Below are 20671 nucleotides of genomic sequence, written 5' to 3'. Positions count from 1 at the left end.
TGGAAGGATATTCTTGGCAAAGCAGCATTCAGATGAAGACGGCTCCGTGTCCAGCTCCGTGCCCATGCAGGACCCTTGGGAGCCACGCTGGGCACCCACCCGCCTGCCCTGCAGTAGGGATTGCTGCCTAGATTGCAAGAAGCTGCATTTGAACAAAACTTCACAATGGCCCTGTCCAGGAGGATATTGCAGGGTTTTCCACCAAAGGGGTAGCTCAAAGTGGGAAGCTGAATCTTGAGTTGCGAAACACATGGGGTCTCTAGGGCAGTAAGAAGGTCTGGCTTCTCCTGTAAGCATGCTCCAAACTGTCTCCTCTTCTGCATTGTGAGCAGTACGTAGCACAGTGGGCTTCCATCTCTGGTTGTGGCCTTCAGGCTGTACTATACTTACTAAAAACAGTGAGCAGTTACCTGTGTTTGCTCTGTGGGAGTCATTTCTTGTGGTGAGATCCTGTGTGCTCTCTAGACTTTAAATAAGGTTGTTGGGTCAAGCCTTGATGAATTTTATTTCTCTGCATGTTTTGCAGTATGTGATGTATCACCTCAGTACCATTCCTCACCCATGTATGAATATGAAAAGGGAAAGAGATGTATGCTTGTACATGCACGGGTATATGCTGGACTATTGGTCACTATATTGCTTTTTAGTTGTCCTCCATTCTCTCCCACCTCTCAGAGTAACATCTATGGCTCTGAGGATGGGAACACTGAACATGCTACTGAATATTAACTATGAGAGAGTTGTCAGACATGCAACTGATTCATCACAGCCCAAATAATGTTGCAGTACAGGCCCAAAACATTGCTCTCTATAAAAGGCCATCTTTGTGAGGGTCAGAGTGACATTCTTCCTCATGGGAAACAATTCTGATGAGATGAATATTACAGTTCATATACCTTTAGAAGCCCCGTTATCATAGCAAAGGTGGTGAAAACACGATTTTTCCATTGAACATCTAAGTTAGATGGGAGCGAGTTGATATCAAAGCCTACATTATTAATAACACTACCTACTCAGCCTTCATTTGAATAAAGGGTTATGTAGTGGCTGGGTTTTTTTCTTCTTTTTCTTCCCTTGTGAGTCTCAGGGGGAAAAAAATCCAGAGAGACAAAGAAAATCTGAGATAGCAAATCCTGTGTGAACACGCAGATCTGCAACTTACACTGGTAAGGGATTTTTAAAAAGCAAAATTGTTAGCAGTTACTAACCAAAATCAGTGTACGGCCATCTTTAGAGAAGAAAGGTCTTTCTTCTTTTGCTTTAAGTCACAAATGATCAGTTGGTGTCCCCATCTGTCACTGTTCAGCAACAGAATTCAACGCTTTGCAGGCCCATTTAGAGCTCCAGGGACACATAATGCTGTTAGAAAGTGGTAAGTGGTCCATGTGACAATGACAGTTTTCACTTAAGTACTTACCCATGTTAAATGATACAGATAGTTACAGCAGATTGCGTTCTCTTAATGTGGCTTTTGATATGCTCACTGGTCAAACACAAATCTTGCTGCTACAGGTATCATCCTGAACTATTCTGACCAAAGCTTATGGAGATTCTGCCCCCCCCTCCCCCCCCCTTTTTTTTTAAGATAGGGGAGGGGAGGGAGAAATGATCTTCTTTGATCTCCGATGAGGAAGGGAAAAAAAAAGACTGTTCTGTTCAGGCTTTTGGCTAACACAACAAACAGTGTTTAAAATTTAACTTTGCTTAATTAATTAGTAATTCTGTTTAGTGCTGTCTGATCTTCATCCAAAAGGTATTTTGAAGTTTGAGAACTGAACATCAAAGTGTATTGGGTGAAGATGGTCAAGTAAGGCATTTAATCTGGCAGTTGCTGTTGATGAAATACAGCCAGTTGGGGAACTAATTGGAAAAGGGAATCATAATCTGGCAAAATTCAGCAAACTCCCTCCCTTCAGCAAACTCACTGCAGCGGGAGTGTGAGAAATCTAGGTTTAGTGTTTAAGCATGTATGAGTTACACCCTAGCTAGCAGAGAGAAACCGTATTGTCCTTTGTATCTGCATCTTTAGTGCAAATCTTTTTTTCCTAAGGAGATAGTAAAATTTTTTCCCCCAAAACCCAGCAGCCAAAAAAAAAGGCACTAGACCTAGATAGAAACCAGTGACTCTGTATCAAGACTTGGAAATACTTCTGCTTACATATGTCAAATTATTGGGGTTGGCAAAAGGAATTGAAGCTTTCAGGGAGGTGGTGTTGCACAAACCTGTAAGTTTGACTATTTTTTATTCAGGAGAGAAAATGTTGTCTGAACATTTAAGTAAATTTCAGTTTAGCAATTCCCCAGTGTCCTAGCAGTGACTTGTCAGTTAGAATCATTATCTGATGCCTGAATGATTAACACATATTTTGGTTGTCTATTTTTGTTGGTTTTTTTTTGCAAACCATCACATGGTCTGAGTCACTACCCCTCTGATCTGTGCCTAACTGTCTCCCCCTGCTCGGGTGCTGGCAATACGTCTTGTGACATCATGAATCTTTTTTTTTTTCCACTCCATGGTGTGCAATTCAACCTTTAATTTGTATTGTGACCATCAACAGGAAACGGTGAAATAGAAGAACGTGACTTCTCTCCATACTTCAGACTGAAGTACCCATCCCAGACTAGTACAAAGCACCACTAGTACGGCTCTTGCTAAATTGGTTTTGACTTGTCCCTCTGCACTTAAAATGGACAATTAATTTCCCTACAGTAAGTTTCAGAGAAGGCAGCTTGATCTTTGTTGTTTTGAAGGGTGTGTCTAATTCATCAGCTTCAGCTTTCAGCCAGAGAAAGTTGAATACACGCTTTTGGCACTGACCCAGGGCGAGCCTGTTTTTCTACACGCTTATTCTGGTGGCTGTGGAACAGGAATGTTACTCCCTTCCTGGTCCTGCTCTGCCTACGTTCATTTGCTACTGGAGAAGAGCACCCCTGCTTAAGCAAAGTTATCTCTATCGGGGATGTATTTCAATCAACTCTGTGGAAAAAAAACCAAAATGTGTGCTTAATGGGGGTGATATTTCTTAATCCATGGCCTCCAGGAGAACTTAAAAGTGAAATCTGAATGTGAATGCAAATGTTGATTAAAGGATGACTTCTCAATTTGGACTTTGAAACACAGTTATTATTGCTCTGGTTGTTGTTGTGCAGTCAGCAAAGAATGTCAGTTATGTTTGTCAAACCTGATTTGCAATGAAAAAAACGTTGACAGAACCAGATAATTTAGACATCAGAGACTTCAGGAAAAATAACAAAATTAATTCTCTTTCTATCCCTTTGGTCCTCATAGTTTCTGACTTTAAGTTCTGTTGCATCTGCTAGATCTGTAAATTGGAAGTGAAACCCTTACCCTATTGACGTCAGTAGGAATTTACTGCTGAGCTTGGTTGGACCAGCTCTTTGACACTCAATTCTGCCAGTCAAATATTGCTACTGAAGTTCAATTTGAGCTGTTACAGAAGTGCTTATGACTTCATCTCTTTGTCTTCATATATCTATGCAATTTTTATTTTCCTTTTATCCTACTCCCCCATAAGTCTCAGGTTCTAGTGTGTGGCTTGTTGTTTTTCTCCATGTACAGATAATTCTGTCCCTTTGTTTCTAGTCGTAGTTTTAAAGAATTGATGTGGAATCTGGTCTATCCCGACTTGAGGGGAAGGCTAATAATATTTCACTTCAAAGGGTTTGGTTTCATGTATGCCAGATGCTGACTTTCAGAGGTGGCATTTTTGTCAATTCTCCAATTTTACCTTTACTCTGCTTTCTCTCAAAAATTACACAGTAATGACCCTGATGTTGAGATAATGTCAATGTCCAGTCATAATTTATCACTGTGGAATTGCATAGCTTCTCCCATAGTTCTGCTCTCTGAGTTAAGACCCTGTGATCCATCACATACCTTTCAGAATGGCTGTCATCCCAAAGAGGCTCTGAAGTTGGTTATAGTTAGCCTGAGTTTTCCTAACTGCTGTGCAAATTTGGACTTGGTAGCTGTAACTTAGACCTGAACATTCATCAGAGTTGCATCCTTTTCTGTTTCTGGCCACAAGATCCTCTTAATCCATCTGACTAAAACGCTAAGTACAGTTGAAAAACAGAGTGAAACTGTCCTTACTTTGAGAAGGAAGACTGTTTGTTAAAGAGCGTGGTGCTTTCCTTGAATGAGGCTTTGAGAAGTATGAAATGACAAGCCACCTGAGTGAGGGTGAAAGTTTAAACAGTCACTTTTCAACCGGATGGCAGCTCCATTTTGGCTCTCTGTTTTTTCCCCCTTATTCTCAGATGCAGGATGGAGGTCAGCGAAGAATGGTTTGGATGTCTGAAGCTTCGTATTGTATGCTTGTTCAATATACGCAGCACAGCAACCAGTTTTACCTCATTTCTGGGATTTTTTGGTGATTCCTAAGGAGCATTTGGAATTATTACCCCTTCTTTTTTTAGGAATGAATAAACCTCTAAGAAAAAAGACTTAATTCTTCAGGGATGAGTCTTAATACCTTTAAACTAGTGTTCATTCTCTTCTCTTCCTCCCCCGCCTCAATTACGAGCAATTGGGTGGTAGTAATTAACAATCTTAGAGAGAAACATCTGCTAGTACACTTAAGCCAGTCAGTTTGTTTTTCATGAAGGAATGGTATTTCACAATTTTTCCAAGTTAATATTTTTCCTTTATTGTCTTTCCAATTTCAAATATTGTCCAGACGCATTTTTATAGTGTCTTAAGGTTATAGAAGTGAATACAAGACCATTAATAATGAACAAGAAAAGAGAACATCATAAAGAAAACATATGCAGTATTTCAGTTCATGAAACATTCTGTAGGGAACATTGTTTTTGAGAGCATATGGTTATTCCCCTGAGAAGCAATAAATATACTTTTTTTTTTCCCCCTCCAGTTGTGGATTCCCACAACAAGGGTAGGTTTCTCTGTGTATTCGTCTATGTAGCGCATTCTCTTTGTCAGGACTTGTTATCTGAGTGGGGAGGTAAATAAGTATTTTTGCACAGATGATATATTGTACGTGGACCTATTTCTGATGGCCTAGACTTTGGAAACACAAGTCTATTAATTCTCCGCGCTCCTTTGAGATAGCTATCTTGTCTGGTCTAGTTTAATATCATTGGCAGAGCTGAAAGGAAGTTCACATTGTGAATATATCTGAACCTTGGCATGCGGCTCACTGGTGGATCTCTGTTTATAGGCTGCCAGTTTTAACTGTCCCAAGCAGACATTCTTATTTTATTTATAAGTAGCTTCAGCATGTGTTTGTATCCTTCATGAAATTGAGCGCGTGTCAATAGTCAAAACTAAGTATAGAAACAAGATACCAAACCACTTGTACTTCTCTTCTCAGACAAAACAGTCTCACTCCAGCATGTATTTTTAAATGTTCGTTGGCTTTGGATAAGGCACACGAGGATATATGCACAGACACATTATTTGATCACTCGTAAATATTATTTTAATACCTCCGTATTCCCCTTTAAAGTTTCCCCATTTAGATTTTATTTTTCTTTGCTGAATGAAACTTGACATCAGGATGAGATCACCAGATTTCCCCATTTCATCTGAGCTCCAAAACGAGGAACTGATTTCAAAGGATAATTCCCCAGAGCAGCAAGGCCAATGAGTTCTTCAGATCAAAGGTCAGCGAAGCTCAAAGAGGATAATTTCTGGCATACAGTATTTAAACTCTCTCAAGGAGTGTACTGCAAGATGTATCCCCTCCTTCCCCAATAGTTGAACTCTTGTTTTTCGAGAAGACTAATTTGTCAGAGCACATTTTTTCCTCTGTTACATAAATTATACATTAAAGTGAAAGCTTCCTATCTGAACACACAAACTCTACATCCAGAAAGGTTATTAGACGTGCCAGTGGAAGGGCTGTTCCTGACACCAGAAGGTAACTCCCTGCCGTTCCTCTCAGCGGCACCATGTGGGCTGGGGAGCTCTGGTGCTCCTTTGCACATAGAATGGTGTGGGTTGGAAGGGACCTTAAAGATCACCTAGTTCCAACCCCCTGCCATGGGAGCAGGCAGCGGTATGCTTTCAGCACAGTGCAAGAGCACGGTGGTGGCTGGGAGAGAATGCTCTGTAACACACTTAATTTTTACAGAAAAACTCAAAAAGAGCACTGGGGCAGGGAGTAGTCACCTTGTGCAGGATCTGCTCCTCAGTGCTCTCAGCCTAATGTTGTTTGCCATGCCAGTGTCATTTGGGATGCTGCCCCTTAACAGATAAAAGACCACTTAGAAGTCTTTTGGCCATTATGTACCTTTATACATTTAAAAGCATGTGTGATAACAAGGGGGGATTTCTTTTTCAATTGGTTGTCCACCGTTCCAACGAAGCGAGGGGTCATACCAGCCCAGCTTTCATTTATTTCATGTTTCCTAGAGTGAGATCGCGAGGGATTGCAAAAGCCCCTCATACAAATGTTTCTATCAGCTTAGTTAGAACTGTACCTGGGAGAAACTCATCACTGGTACAAATGAGCCACTGAAAATCTAGCGGCATATTTAATAGTTATGAAGAGCCATTGTCAATGTAACTGTCCTTGTTCTGAAGGCCCTCATTACCTTTTCATTTCTTGGTGATTATAGAATGAAACAACAAGGCTGGACTAAGGTAGACCACCAAATGTTGACTTTTGTTTTACGGAGGGCTTTCTGCGGCCTTAGCTTTCAAATTCCAGGAATATGGAGTTGTATTTATGGACAAAGGGGGAGTATAAAGCAAATGGCCCTTCTTCAGATATACTTCAGATTTCTCTATTGTAAGTAGTATTTATTTTTATATGTGCCTTCATTATGATAAACACTATACAAAAACCTCCTAATAAGCAGTCCCTGCTCATCTGATAACACCAGATTAAAAGGACAAGGGAAGAAACTGCTGTGAAGTGAGGTTTCTCTTCCTTCAGCTGACCTTCCTGCTTAGCCTGTGTTTAGTGTAGGGAATCCTAATGTGGCTTGGAGTAGAAATCAAAGTGTATCAGTGTGTGAGTATGTGTCTAATAAACTCCATGCCTACTTGCATTTGTACAATGCAAATTACATGTGCGTGTTGGGAACCGCGTGTTAGTATAACATCAAAACTGCAAATAAGTAACAAAGTCAGCAAATTCCAAAGGTTAGGATTTCTACCTCATTCCCCCTTCTTTCCTGCACATCCAGAATCTTTTCTAGTATACCACAATTTTGAAAACCAAAAAAAAGAAGAAAGACAGTAGTGTTAAATTTGAACAAAGAAATAAGACTAGAAAATGTGTTGTACTGCACTGTAGTAATGGGAATATTGCGGCAGAAATCTTAGTTTTTGGAGTTTCTGAGAGTATAAAGCTATGGTAAGGGTAGTTTTTTTTATTTTTTAGCTAACTGTCCAATTTTAAATGTTAAAGAAAATACTGAAAGATGGCTAATACAATATCTTAATTTCTAGCATGTTAGTGAGTTGCTTTCCTGGGAGAATGTTTGGGAGGCACCTCAGTAGTGCCGAACAACAGGAGAGCTACAGAGTAAACCCAGTTTGAAATGGGTCATCCTGAACTGGAGAGGATCAGGTCTCCTTTTTTTGTGAGGAATCTGACTTTGTCGAAGTGGCACTTACGTGAGATATTACTTACAAGCGCATCCCCAAGAAATGGTTCCTACATAGCATTAGGATAAAGGCTTTGGGTAAATGCAAATGCTGCAGTGCAAGAGAACAAATGCTGACGTTAAGACCCACAATCTCGCAATATCTTCTATTTTTTGGGGAATAGGCAGGATTACTGCTATGTTTAATGAAGTGTGGGTATAACATTATTGGCAGAGGTATGTGGATGTATAAAAATTCATATCTAAAACATTTGAGGGTAGGGTTAAAAAATCTGTATGTTTTCACAATGAATATAGGATTCATTTTCTTCAGATAGAGGGTTACATCATGTGCAAGCCTGAGTGCCTCTGCAGGAGCCAAAGGCACAGCTATTAAGTTCATGGGCATTTGTCTTTTAATCCACAGGAGAAGTATATCTATCTTTTTGTTCCATATCTGGTACATGTTATGATATGTTGTGATATGTATCTGATAGATGTTAATATTGATTCTCTTTATGAGTGCTAATGAATTATGCAAGTGCAAATGTTTTAACTTGAAACTTAGGTAAAATATACTTTTTTATACATACTTGAAAAAATGCAGCTTAACCTTTTTGGCGGGTAGCTTTACCTTTTTAGAAGGCAGTAATGTTTGTGTGTATTTGAAGAGGGAAATTGAAACAGAATGAGGACTTCTGCTTCCTTACTTCACTGCTGGTGAATGCAGTGTGTTTTTGCAATATGTCACAAACTTTCAATATGTTGCAAAATTATTCAACTTATTTACAGTAACAGTTCTGCTGATTTATATTCTCATAATACTGTGTTTGAACTTCCTGTGACTAGTGATGTTTGTAGGAGAGGCTGTGTACCAAAAGCTGTTGGTAGATTGTCTGCAGAAATTATCCCAGATGTGTAGTGAACACAAAAGCAAATCAAGTATAATGATCCTCTCATTCAAGTTTGCTGAAATCAATTTCACCCTAAAAATAAAGACAGATTTGCAAATATGAGACTGCTTTGACATTTCCTTATGAGCGTTTTTTCTTAAATATATTTTTCGCAGTGGCTTTGCCTCCAGAGAAGACAGATGGAGTTTGCAGTGGAGATGAAAAGAAAGCAGAAAAAGAAAGTGACACACGCACAGGTTCCAAGAAGCAACTGAAATTTGAAGTAAGTCCTTTATATTTTAAAGTTTCACTGTACTGACATAATTATGGTAGAAAAATAACCTATGGACCAAATAGTGTCCGCTGATGCAGGTATACAGCTCCCGACAATCGTAATGGGTACAGGAGGGAGCAGAATTGTCACAAGTCAGTGTCTGACTATTGGTGCTCCTTATGAGGTGATTAGTGAGATTTATTTCCAGGTTTGGAGAGGATCAAATGATGATCATTCCTCTGTAGGACACGAAATGTACAGTAGGAGGAGGCATTTGATTTAACCCTTTATCTATGATTCTTTCATTAGCAATTTATTATGCCAGCTATCACATTATCAAATCTTTAGATGGACTTTCATGGACTATTGCACTTGGTTAAATCTGACTGGTGTAAAAGATGTTTGTGAAAGCTTCCATAACCATCCGTCTTCTCTGCCTGGGCCTCCAAAGTGAAATAGCCCTGACCTGCTACAGGGGAAATCCATGCAATCACATGTCAGGAGGGGAAGGATCCTGGAGGGCAATGAGTCTGATGGTCTATTTCCTTCTAGACTTACAAACATCATAAAACTGCCAGACATTGTGTGTAGTTGGCAGGTTTTGTTTATGTAGGGAGTGATTTAATAAATATGAGTATTGAAACATGCTGTCATCCAGCTAGAGGGTTGTCCGTCTTGGTGAGGAGGAAGATACTCTGGTACTGGCAAGAAACAGCACGAATTTTCATCTCTCTGCACTCCAGCAGATGTGGCAAACTTCTGCCTTTCAGTGCTGTCAGCTTGTCACAGTAATGAGCTTTTCGTTCCTCAATTGTTATTTAAAAGACCATGCAGCCACCTTGCAGCATGGCTCCAGTGTTCGTTTCCTTCTCTCGAGCGGATTTAGTAGTCTAGTATGATTTATTTTTTACTGTTTTAAGGCTGATTAAAAGGAGGTAGCTTTCCCATAGGCAGTTCAGGTGTTGCTAGGTGCTTGTGTGCCTTCTGGGGGGAGGTGACTTTTCCTGTCTTTTCACAGCGATACCTCTTTTTTCTAGGCATATTTTATATTCTACCTTGAGTAGCAGACGCTTGCAGACAGGAAAGGGATGATAAATTGCAATTAACGGTGCCTTGATATTTGAACGTTGGAGGACACCTGTCAACATGGTTGGTGCCAGAGTAGCTGGAACTCTACCGTACCAGCAAAGTCTGTGTTTGTTCCCAAGTAGTTCTTGGCATGCCATAAAGGTTAGCACTTGGTACTAGGCTCCGTGACGAATGCAGGGAAGGTTGCCATGGCTCTTGACTAAGCAGAGCACATCCTCACATAAAGATGTTATGTTAGGCAATGTGGGACAGGGAGGTATTAATATGTGGCAAGAAACCAAGTATTGATATTTTTCCCCTTGTTCTACAAATGAAAGTTTTCCAGCTATGTAAGCTAGGAGCTAAGAGATTGGTAAACGTTTCAAAGGTATAAAAGAATCAGAAATGCAAGTGTTGAGACATGAGGTCTAAATCTGAGGTGGATGTGATTTGGCTTTTAAGGTGCCGGGAATGTTTATGTAACGTGAGACTGTGTTTCCACAGTAGAGTGTGGGGCGCTTGGCAGCTCTCTGCCAGGCTTGCTGCAACGGGGAGCAGCCTGCCTTTGAACTCAGCAGGGGACAGGGGGACCGGGAACTGCTGTAGGGAATTGGTTTCAAGTCAGAAGATCAACCAGGTATTTTGAGCTCTATCATGCCGAAGCTATTTGGAGCTGTTTATTTTACTTGCGTACAGTGGCTTTCATTTTAATTGCACTGTAACTCTTCTGGTTTGCCTTGTTGTGGCTCTGGATAATTTTGATTGCGCAGGTCTTGAGAGAAAGCAAACGATTTGCACCCAGGTGACTGGAGTCAGTCAAAGTGCAGCCTTTGTTCTTGACTGAAGTCTTGGGTTTGGTTTGAGAATTTTTTTTCCCTATAACAAATTGATTCTTTCAGGCTTTCCACAGATCGCACTCTCACTAACAAAAGTGCAGGTAAAATAAGGACCAGGCAGTGCTCCCAGGTCGTTCTTACCTGCCAGTTCCTAGGCGGGTTCCATGTCGGGAGCTTCGGTGTCGTGATGCTGTACTGCACTAATTCTGACAACCTTTGGGTATCAAATATCTGTGTCAAGGACAGGTCGCGCTGGTGGGGATTTGTGCCATATGTCCGCTTTGTATTAATGACTCCTCCTGGCACTGTGGTGTACCGCCTCGTTCTGTCACTCTATTTCTGTTATCTTTCTCTTCCTGAGTTAAGCAGAGTTTTCTTTCTCACTTTTTAGTGGGAAATTTTATTATATTTCAAGAGCTTCAGGCAGTAGTTTCCTTGTACCTTCCTGTACGTGTTTGCTACAACGAAGTAGAAAGCATCTTGCAGATTCCCCGAAGTCTAGCCCAAGGGAGTCAGCATTATCTTGTGATTGTGATGAGACTCCTTCAGTGTGGTGGACAGAGGCCTCCCCGGGACGTATCCTGAAAGCTTCCTCCTGCCAGGGAGGGAGGAAGGAAGGAAGCAAGCAACCTCCTTCCATGGAGAGTCTGCTCTGCAAACAGGCCTTTTGCTTTAGGTAATCAGCTGCTCTTTGCATGTTTCTTAGGAATTGCAATGTGATGTGTCTGTAGAGGAAGATAACAGGCAAGAATGGACCTTCACACTGTATGACTTTGATAACAACGGAAGAGTCACACGTGAGGTAAGCAAAGTACAGCTGCCCCTTTGTGTGCAGCGTTTGCTAACAAGAGAAGTGTTTTATAACAGGAACATTTTTTTCTTCTGTGAAATAGAGGTGTCCTGCCAACTTAAACAGCAGTTTCCATGGACCCTTCCCTCCTAGAAACAATCCCACCAGCAGTTTACTGTTTTCAGATGTACTGTACCACTTCTTAAGCTGGTTGTTGTTTAATATCTGGGATTAGCCTTTAAAAAATAGTAATGGCATTTGAGGAGGAAAAATGTCTGAAACAACCGAACAACTAAACACATTGTCAAAATAAACCCCTGCAAATGTATATTGTTCTGGCTTCTATCCTGCTTCTTAGAGTTAAGCTAACCAAATAGCAAGGTTGCTTTCTGACATTCTTTCCAGTAGGACTAACTATACTGTTCTGTTGTTTTCATAAATATTAGGCTGATCTCTGCCTGCTCCCTCCAAGTATAAATAAGATTGATAATACTTGCTGGATGACCTTAGTGAATGGCTGTCAAAGCATACCTGTGTGTATTTTTTATTATCGGGATGTCTTCAAGTCATATTTCCTGTGCGAATAAGAAGCCAAATAAGAGGATGTATAGATTAGAATACAGTCCTTTTTCAGAATTATTTCTATCCAGATTGAATGATAGTTCTTCTAGAAGAATGTCTTTTACTGAGATGTACTGCAATGTGCTGTCATTGATTTTTGTGTGTGGTGTGTTTTCTGGCTCCCATGTCTTCAGATAATCAGCTGAACATTGACAGTTTTTGTCTCTCTTGACTCTTACACTGGTGTCTGTGGAAATTACTAAGAACTGACTGAAAGGAATAGGGTAAATACCAAAAGTATAGTGGCCTTAGACACCAAATGAGGGCAGAAATTTTTCCTAGAAGACTGAAGCAAATATCTTTTGCCATTTATGAACAAATTGCCAAGTGTGGTGGTTTTTCAGGGTTTTTAACGTGTATGTGAACATCATTACTAGGCTTTTTTCATTGTCTCTACTCTGATAGCGCTTTGAGTAGTCAAAAGAAATCTGTGCTCCTCATGCAAGAGAATAAGCAGATGAAAAGTTACAGGCCAGGTCCAGAGTTTCAAATGGGAAGATGAGATATATAGAGAGGGCAAGGAGAATGGGGGGTGGGGAAGTAGTGTTGTATTTGTTAATGTATGGGGAACAGAGACCAGAAAAATGAAATAACTTGCCTGAAGTCTCACAAGAACCTAGTGGCAGATTGAACCCAGATCGTTGGAGACCCAAGGCTAAGTCTTCATTACAAGATTATCGTGACTCTCAAAGAATAGGGGAAAAACACACAAAACCCGAACCCACACACATGGGTGTCCTTTACATTCAGGCATGGAATTCCCATTAATGTCAGTGGGAGTTCCATGTGCTGAACATAACGAGAATATGCTTTTAAGTATGTATACAATAATTATTTGTGATTATGTGGTACACCAAAGAGCTTAATTTGACTGTACTTAGAGAATATGTTACAGCCAAAGTCTACCTCTCCCTGCTACAAGAGCAGACTGCAGCTTAACTGAAACCAAATCTGTGCAGGGATTGAAAATTATACTGCTCTGAGGTCTGGAGGTTGCTATATTCAGGCTTGAACCTGTGCCAAAAAAAATTCTTTTAACCAAGGGACCAAATAGGTTGATAATTTTCAGCTCTTTGCATGTGACCAAAGATAGAAACAAATAGTATGCACCATTGCAGAGTTTCCCAGTTATGTTACACACTTCTTTCGCAAGCTGTTCCAGTGCCATTTGTACAATCCATCTTGTTGGTTGTCTTCTGCTGAATGCAGATGCAATTTAAGAGTTGTTTATGCAAGAATGACTAATGATAACAGCTCATAGATCATCTTGGCTACAAAAGAGGAATTTCAGTCTCTTCACATGACACAGAATTTCTTATTCTATTGGCCCCTGGGAGACTGGTGTTCAACTTAATGGGCTTGATAGTGTCATTTGTTAAGCCGCTCTTCTCCTGATCCAAGCAAAGGGCGTAATGATGGTGAATGTTAAACGTGTGAATAGTTTCAATTAAAATGAATAGAACACATGCTTTGAGTTAAAAGTAAGTGAAGCACATTGCTGGATCAGGGACAGAACGGGCAGTCTAAGGAAGAGGGCTGATCTCTACCAGTGCCATTTAGTGAGCTGATGAAAATGCTTTCAGAACCGGTCAGCTTTTCTAAACAAAGGTCCGGTGTTCTTGTGAGAAAAGCTTAGCGTGGACTTTTCGCCTTCTTTGAAAATTTCACTTTAATGTCTCCTGGATTTATAGCCGGATTTAACAGAGAGATGAAATTTCTTAAGTCAGATTTCTATCTGTAGACCTTGAGGTACTTTACAAAAAGAAGTCAGCCTTATCATTCTTGTTTTTAACGTTGGAAAAGTGAGACGCTGGAAGAGGAAGTGACTTGCCCACCCACATTCATTTCATTTGATTCAAAGTCATTGTGTTTAAAACAATGGACTTCATGTCCAGAGAGTGTCCAAAGGAATACGCAGTGTTAAATAAGTTTCTAAGAGACATGTAGGTGGGGTGCAATTTTACAAGCGGACTAAATGTTTTTTTCATTAGAATGTTTGAAAATTGTAAATAAGATATGGATTTAGTTACTGGATAAAATATCCCTTGGATTTCACACAATGACAGATCACTGCAAGAGCATTCAAATTCCATCTTGGTGAAATTTTTTCTGGATCTTAACAACATCTTCAGAACTTAATAGTGCTTTGATTTCTTCCTAGAGTCTGTATGACTTATTCCGTAGTCCTTATAATTAGAAATTCAGATCTAGTCATGCTTCTTGAAGAGATACACCCATTATGAAAGCATAATTATTGGGATAGCAAATTATAAAATTAGCATTACTGTGTGTTATTGAACTACTACTTTTTCTGTCATAGAAGACGACCATTTTTCAGTCCTTTTGGAGTAGTGGGAGATAACTTTTCCTGCTCTAATATGTATATTACAAAACTTGGCTAATAATGTTTCCCTTCATTCCACAAGCCATAAGAGGACAATTCATTATGTACTACAGGCCTTTTAGAACTGACAGCTGCACTGTAATTATCTTCACACGAATATTTGTAATCAGACTTGAAACTTGGATAATTGAACTAATGTGTTTTGATCCGTGAGGTTTTATATTGAGCTCTCTGAATGTAATTATACTTCATAAACACTAGCTTTCTTTTTTTTTTTTTTTTGCAATCAGCTCTTTCTTGGAAAATTGGGTTTCTTTGGTGAGAGACTGCACAGGAATAAGCACAGAAGGAAGTTGCTTGTCAGGAGTTAAAAAAGGGAATTTCTTCTAGACTAGTTGTTCAGTAGATAGCAAGTGAAGCTCCTTTCAGGTTCCAAATAAGAATGATTCAAAAACGTATGTGATCAAACAAAGCTGATGTTGCAATAAAAACATCCTGCTGTATGTAAAAATCAGACTACAAACAAAGTACAAATAAGACATTTGTACTTTTCTTTTTCTGAGGGAAAGGTAATGAACTGATATTGACATTTCTCTTCATGCATTTTTAATGCTAAAAATGTTCTTTGTATCTTACATTAAATACCCAATTTTTCCTCTTACGTTTCCTTTCTTTTTTTTTTTTTTCTTTCCCTTTTTAGTTATTTTTGCTCATATCCTCTGTAATGGATGAAAAGGTTTGAGGTTATTTCTGTATTCAGAAGTCAGCACCAAATCTTTGTCTTGGGGAAGGATACTGGCTTTTCTGGGGCTACTGTTCATCAGCCTGACCCTTATCTTGAAATTTGCTGGTTTTTCGTGTGTTTGTTAACATTGTATGAACTCATGATATAGAAGCAGCAATGCAACCAACAGACAGAGGAGTAATGTCTGTCTGTATCAGAGGAGACATCATTTTGGCCATTAGATTTGGTGCATTTATGCCAGAGAGAAATATTAAGAGAAAATCTGACTTTCTCTTTTAGTTTTGAGGGAAGCCAAAAACATGCCTCTTAGACAAGTTACAAAGAATCATACTGAATGTTTTCTTTCAGTGTTATTACACTCAGTGGGGTTGGTTGTGGTGGTGGTGTTGTTGTTGTGTTGTTTGAGATTTGTTTGTTTTGCGGGTTTTCTTTATTTTTTTTTTTTAATTTTTGTGCAAATATCTCATTTTGGGAAATTAATTCCACTGGAAAAGCCTCTTAGTTTCCTTTACAGAATCTCTAATTTGCTAACTAGTCCTATGATGATAAGCTATGCTAATACTGGAAAAAATAGGGTCATCCCTTTACCACTAATGATCCTTAGAAGTATATAATTAATACCTGGAATAGGAACTTTCTCAGTCACATGAGTTCTGTAAAGAATGAAGAATGCTTCAGTGTCATTTGCTCTTGTTCTTTTTTGCAGACCCGTTAGTTTCTCTGAACGTTTTAAATTCCTGCTAATCTCCTACTGGAGATCTGTAAAGTATTCTGCGGATGCGTGTGTGAGTGCAGCACACGTGTGTGGCCTTCACTGTTTGCTTTTTAGTATTTCTAATGCAAGTATTTCTGGCAATTTATTAAAGTTGCTCTTTTTAATATACTTTGTTGTATTAGCTGCTTGATAAAATAGGATGTGAAAAACATAGAGATTAACACTGTTAAATCCTTCAGCCCTGGAAAAACCAACTGTAGCGTTCAATAAGCAAGGCACAAATCTGGGTATGGCATGTGCTGGCTGTTTGGATACTACCCAGGAAGCATTTGTTTTCCCCTTTGAGGAAAAATATCATAGTTTCAGGTTTTTTTCTTGATTAAACTAGCTATCCCAGCAGAAATTCTGCACACTAGAAGCCCTTCGGAAGTTAGGCAGATTCATGCAGGCTACTTCCCCTCTTAATATAATCCCTTTGCTACAAAGGAGAGAAAGGAGAGAAATTTATTTTATTTTTATTTTATTTTATTTTATTTTATTTTATTTTATTTTATTATTTTATTTTATTTTATTTTATTTTATTTTATTCTATTTTATTTTATTTTTTATATTTCTAATTTCTCTTTACCCATTTAATATAGTAATTTAAAAATCCACAATGATTTTTAACTAGAAATGCTTTAAAGGTACATTTCAGTTAAAAAAACCCAAGCAAATTATATTTTTGGAAAAAGGGGAAGCACTGAAAAATCTGTTATTGTATATTTTTCATGTAAAAAGGGAGGAAGTTAGAGAAATGTGGGATGAAGTGTGGGGGGGAATGTACGGGAAGTGCCAAGCAGTCTTAAGCAAAGCAGTTGGTAAATTATGTGACTTACAAAAATCCTAATCCATTGTGCAGAAAAGTTAGATTTTTGGTAGGTGGTCTCTGAGACGTGCTGTGCTGGCTGGTGTACCAGAAGAGAGGAAAGTGGAACTAGCTTTTATTCTTGATCTTTGATGCTAAATTTCTTGAGGACAGTGAAATGCACAAGCTGGTGTGTAGAAGGTGAAGCTGTGTCAATGGTTTTAGGCAGTTCTTTAAGGATTTTAAATGCAGAAAATGTTCCGTGGGACAGCTTTCAAGGGGAACATAAATTGCTTCAGTCTCCTGGCAGGCTACGGGAAGACAAAAATTCTTTTGGGGGTAAATATAGACATAACTGTAAAATACAAATTTTGTAACATAGATTTTAATGGTCTAGTGCTACTAATTTGACAAGAAGCCGTTACCATATTAGCTGCCAAAAAAGGGCTATAAGAAGGTAGTTTTAGTCACCATTCAAAACTCGTTGGCGAAGACCACTCCTACCAGGAATGCCTCAGGAATTTGTATTTTATAATTGTGAAGCAATAACTGGAAAGCACCAGGAGGTTCAAGGAGCCTTGTAGCTGGTACCTTCTTGGCCAGGACCTCGGTAGATGAGAGAGTAGCGAATGACCCAAGCAGACTTGTTTAACCGAATCAGAGCTGTCAGCTTGCTGGAATTTCCAACCCTAAATGAGGACCACAAGTAAATGAATCCTATAATAAAAAATGTTGATGTTGGTATTTAAAAGATCAGCATAAGCATTAAGCGGTTACTTATGGATATCCCTAACCTCGATCTTGGTATACATCCAGTCTGACGACCGCGTTCATTCAGTGCCAGAAGACAAAGCAGTTCAGATTGTTGTGGAGGAAGCTGGGTATTAAACATGCAACGAAATGCCCAGGCAGCAGAGCGTAAGGCCACAAAGTGTCCTGATGCCTCTGTGCCGCCTCTTAAGCTGCTTGGAGCCTGGACGTTAATTTGGGTTAATTCAGACCTGTTTGGCTGAGAGATGTAAATTGTCCTCATGGATACATGCATGCACATATTTCTGACTTGCCAAGTATGTGTCACACAAACGTTACATCTGGCCTTCCTTCACAACGTTTCGGAGTGCTTTTAAACTCCTGAGTCAAGTGGCTTGTTGAGAAAGACCCTTACAGAACACAAGGGCCAGATTGTGTGCCAGTTAGAAAGTTAGACCTCATCACTGGGAAAAAGTCATGTAAAAGGACAGTGGGAGTAAAGAGGTTTTGTCTTTGCCTATTGAAGTTAAAATACGATGAGCTTGTACAAACATCTGGCATAGATGAAAAAAGGAAGGGGGACTGATTATTGTGAATGAAAGTGTTGATAATAACTTCTTGATAGTAGCCTTGTGTGGATAGATGCCATGTTGGCTAACCACCACTTGTTAAGGAACGTGTGGGAAAGGCTCCATTCACCAAAGTGCTGAGTGTATGAGGGCCTGTAAGAATAAATATGGTGCTTAAGTATTCTGCTGAATGGGAAGGTTTGGCTTATTGAGGTGTAGGATTATAGCACAAGGGTCCTAGAAGATAATTTATGAAGGGTGTATAAAGCAACAGATATGTTTTGTTTGTTGGTCTGTTTATTTTATTGCTTGGTTAGGTTTTTCTCATAGATGAAATAAAAATCTAGCCCTTCAAGCTGGCTGTCAGATATGTCTGTGCCTATTTAGAGGTCTGGCTAGGTTTCAAATTAGAGTGGAAGTGTGAGAAATGAAATGTATTAAAAAGCTGTGAGGTGTCCACCAGAGTGTCACTGAGCAGTCTCTCCCTCATTCAAGCTTTAGGCAGTGGTTCTTGTCAAAAGGATGGAAAGCATCTACTGACACGGTAGTAACAGCCCATATACAGAGACCCTTGTGGAAATGGCAGAAAAAAATATTTCAGTGGGGAAGTAAAATTTACCTCTTTTTTAATGAATGTTGTCTTGAACTCACAAGTATGGAGAAATTCCACTGAATGCAGAAAAGTTAGAGAGGGTAAATGTTAAGACAAACTCTGGACTGCCTAGGATTTAGTTATTCATTCTGCCTGTTGAGCTGGAAAATCATCTACTGTCCTGGCCCATAAGGTCAGTATTTCCCTAAATTCTCTGTGAGTAGAAATTAATATTTCTGCATCACCTTTAAAGCTGGTTAGATAACGAGGACCGTGTAGTATATTGACTACTGAAGTACTGAGACCTGTTGAGGCATACTAAACTTCAGGCTGCCATTGTTAAGGGCAAAGGAAGACTTGTAGAGGTTTTGAATTTTTACAGACCTGACTCTTAATCCTCAGGCCCAGTTATACTTAAGAAAGTATGATTTAGATTTCCTTTGTGCTCTCCGGCATTTGGAAAGAGCTTAGGTACTAGGATAGATCAAGGAATAGGAAGACCAGCTTGGAAAAATTCTCAGGTATACGTTGAATGGGATGTTTTATCGCGTGCAAGGATCAGTATGCTTTGGCCTTAGGTTGGTGCCCAAGATCAATTTGGGTGAAATCCCTTCAAGGAAAAACAGTGAATCAAGAGATCTCCTTTTCATCCTGGCAATTTAAGGGAGTACCCTATTTGACCCTGGCTGGATTAGATCAACCAGAGACATCTTTGAGCATCACCAGCTACTAAACAGTGCTTCTCCTGTTTGAAACACTTGGCTTATTGAATTTAGCTAGTGTTCTTTCTGATACAGCCACACATGTAAGCATTTGTTCACGTCCCCTTGCCTTCAAAGAAAGAGACGTGTGAAGAATGTTCTGTAATGGGCCTGACTGAATAATCTCTGCTGTTCAAAAATGTAAATTTAGAACAGGTTTGAATTTTACAAAAAAAGCTAGACCCCGATATGCATATGGTAGAGCGACATTCAGATGTCATTTATTTCCAAATCGGGGGTTTATAGTTCTGCCACTTCTCTTAGTGGTTTTTCTCTATATAATCAACTATTTAACTATCCCAAGAAAAAAACCCCAAGAAGTAGTAGGACTTTAATGTCTGAGGTTTTCTTCAATTACTGTAGTTGTTTGGGTCATGTGAACTCTATGTCTAGTGCAGTATGAATGGTTATCCCTGGGTTCTGTTGAAACCAAAAAAAAGAAAAGGCAGGACAGAATTTTGCTGATTCACAGTTTGGGAAACCTGAATACCTTGTGCTTTTATTATTGTTTTGATCTGGTTTGCCCCTTTTCATAAATCTTATGCCATTTGATGAAGAAGAATATGGATGCACTTGAATCATTCCCTTCTGTGTCTGTGAGTTATATTACAGTCTACATTAATAAAAATGGGGGTTAACAGAAAAGAGAAATGAATCCTTTCTTGTAAGGGTCTGTGCAAGTTCTGCTCTTTTAAATTCAGTGATTTCTGAGGATATTTCAGAGTTTAATAGTCCCAAGGCTAACATAGTTATAAGTATCAAAGCTGTAGGTTTCATACCATTTTCACAATAGCGTATCTCTTTGTGTTTCAATCCAACTATAGGATATTACCAGCTTGCTTCATACCATCTATGAGGTAGTTGATGCATCAGTAAACCATTCTCCTAGTTCCAGCAAAACTCTGCGAGTGAAACTTACTGTGGCACCAGATGGCAGCCAGAAGAAGAAGAGCATCTTGTTAAATCATACTGGTAAGGATGTGCGATCAGCCATTGGAAAAAATACAAAAAACTTCAAGAATCCCTTAAAAATACCTCTTTGTATTTTGTTAATGCAAATAAATATATACTTAAAGGCAAATAATTACGTGGGTGTTTTAAACTCCATGAACCTGTTTTAAGATCTCGGGTACAAAATTGCCTGCCCTCCTTTCAGTGTCTCTTAAGCAAATTAGGGTTGCCTCTCCTTATTGATTGTTTCCTCTTGGCAGCAGCGATAACCCGTATGTTGTGTAATTGTCTTTGTGTACTGCAAGGCAGATTTAAGGCCTTTTTGACTTGTACCACT

General features: G+C 39.3%; 1 protein-coding gene across 2 annotated transcripts in view; it reads left to right on the top strand.

Moving 5' to 3' along the window:
* Window positions 1-20671, top strand: part of NKD1 (NKD inhibitor of WNT signaling pathway 1) — a 106968-nt gene that overhangs the window by 79452 nt on the left and 6845 nt on the right. The window contains exons 5-7 of one of the 2 annotated variants that reach the window (XM_054200247.1): window positions 8648-8754; window positions 11356-11451; window positions 20208-20355. In XM_054200247.1, the coding sequence (XP_054056222.1) occupies window positions 8648-8754; window positions 11356-11451; window positions 20208-20355 (351 nt within the window). The remainder of the gene's footprint in view (window positions 1-8647; window positions 8755-11355; window positions 11452-20207; window positions 20356-20671) is intronic. The other variant, XM_054200249.1, reaches the window with a different exon arrangement.

This window comes from Rissa tridactyla, chromosome 4 (assembly GCF_028500815.1).
Source record: "Rissa tridactyla isolate bRisTri1 chromosome 4, bRisTri1.patW.cur.20221130, whole genome shotgun sequence".
In the NCBI taxonomy this organism is placed as follows: Eukaryota; Metazoa; Chordata; class Aves; order Charadriiformes; family Laridae; genus Rissa; species Rissa tridactyla.
This window is presented reverse-complemented; position numbering and strand designations above follow the sequence as displayed.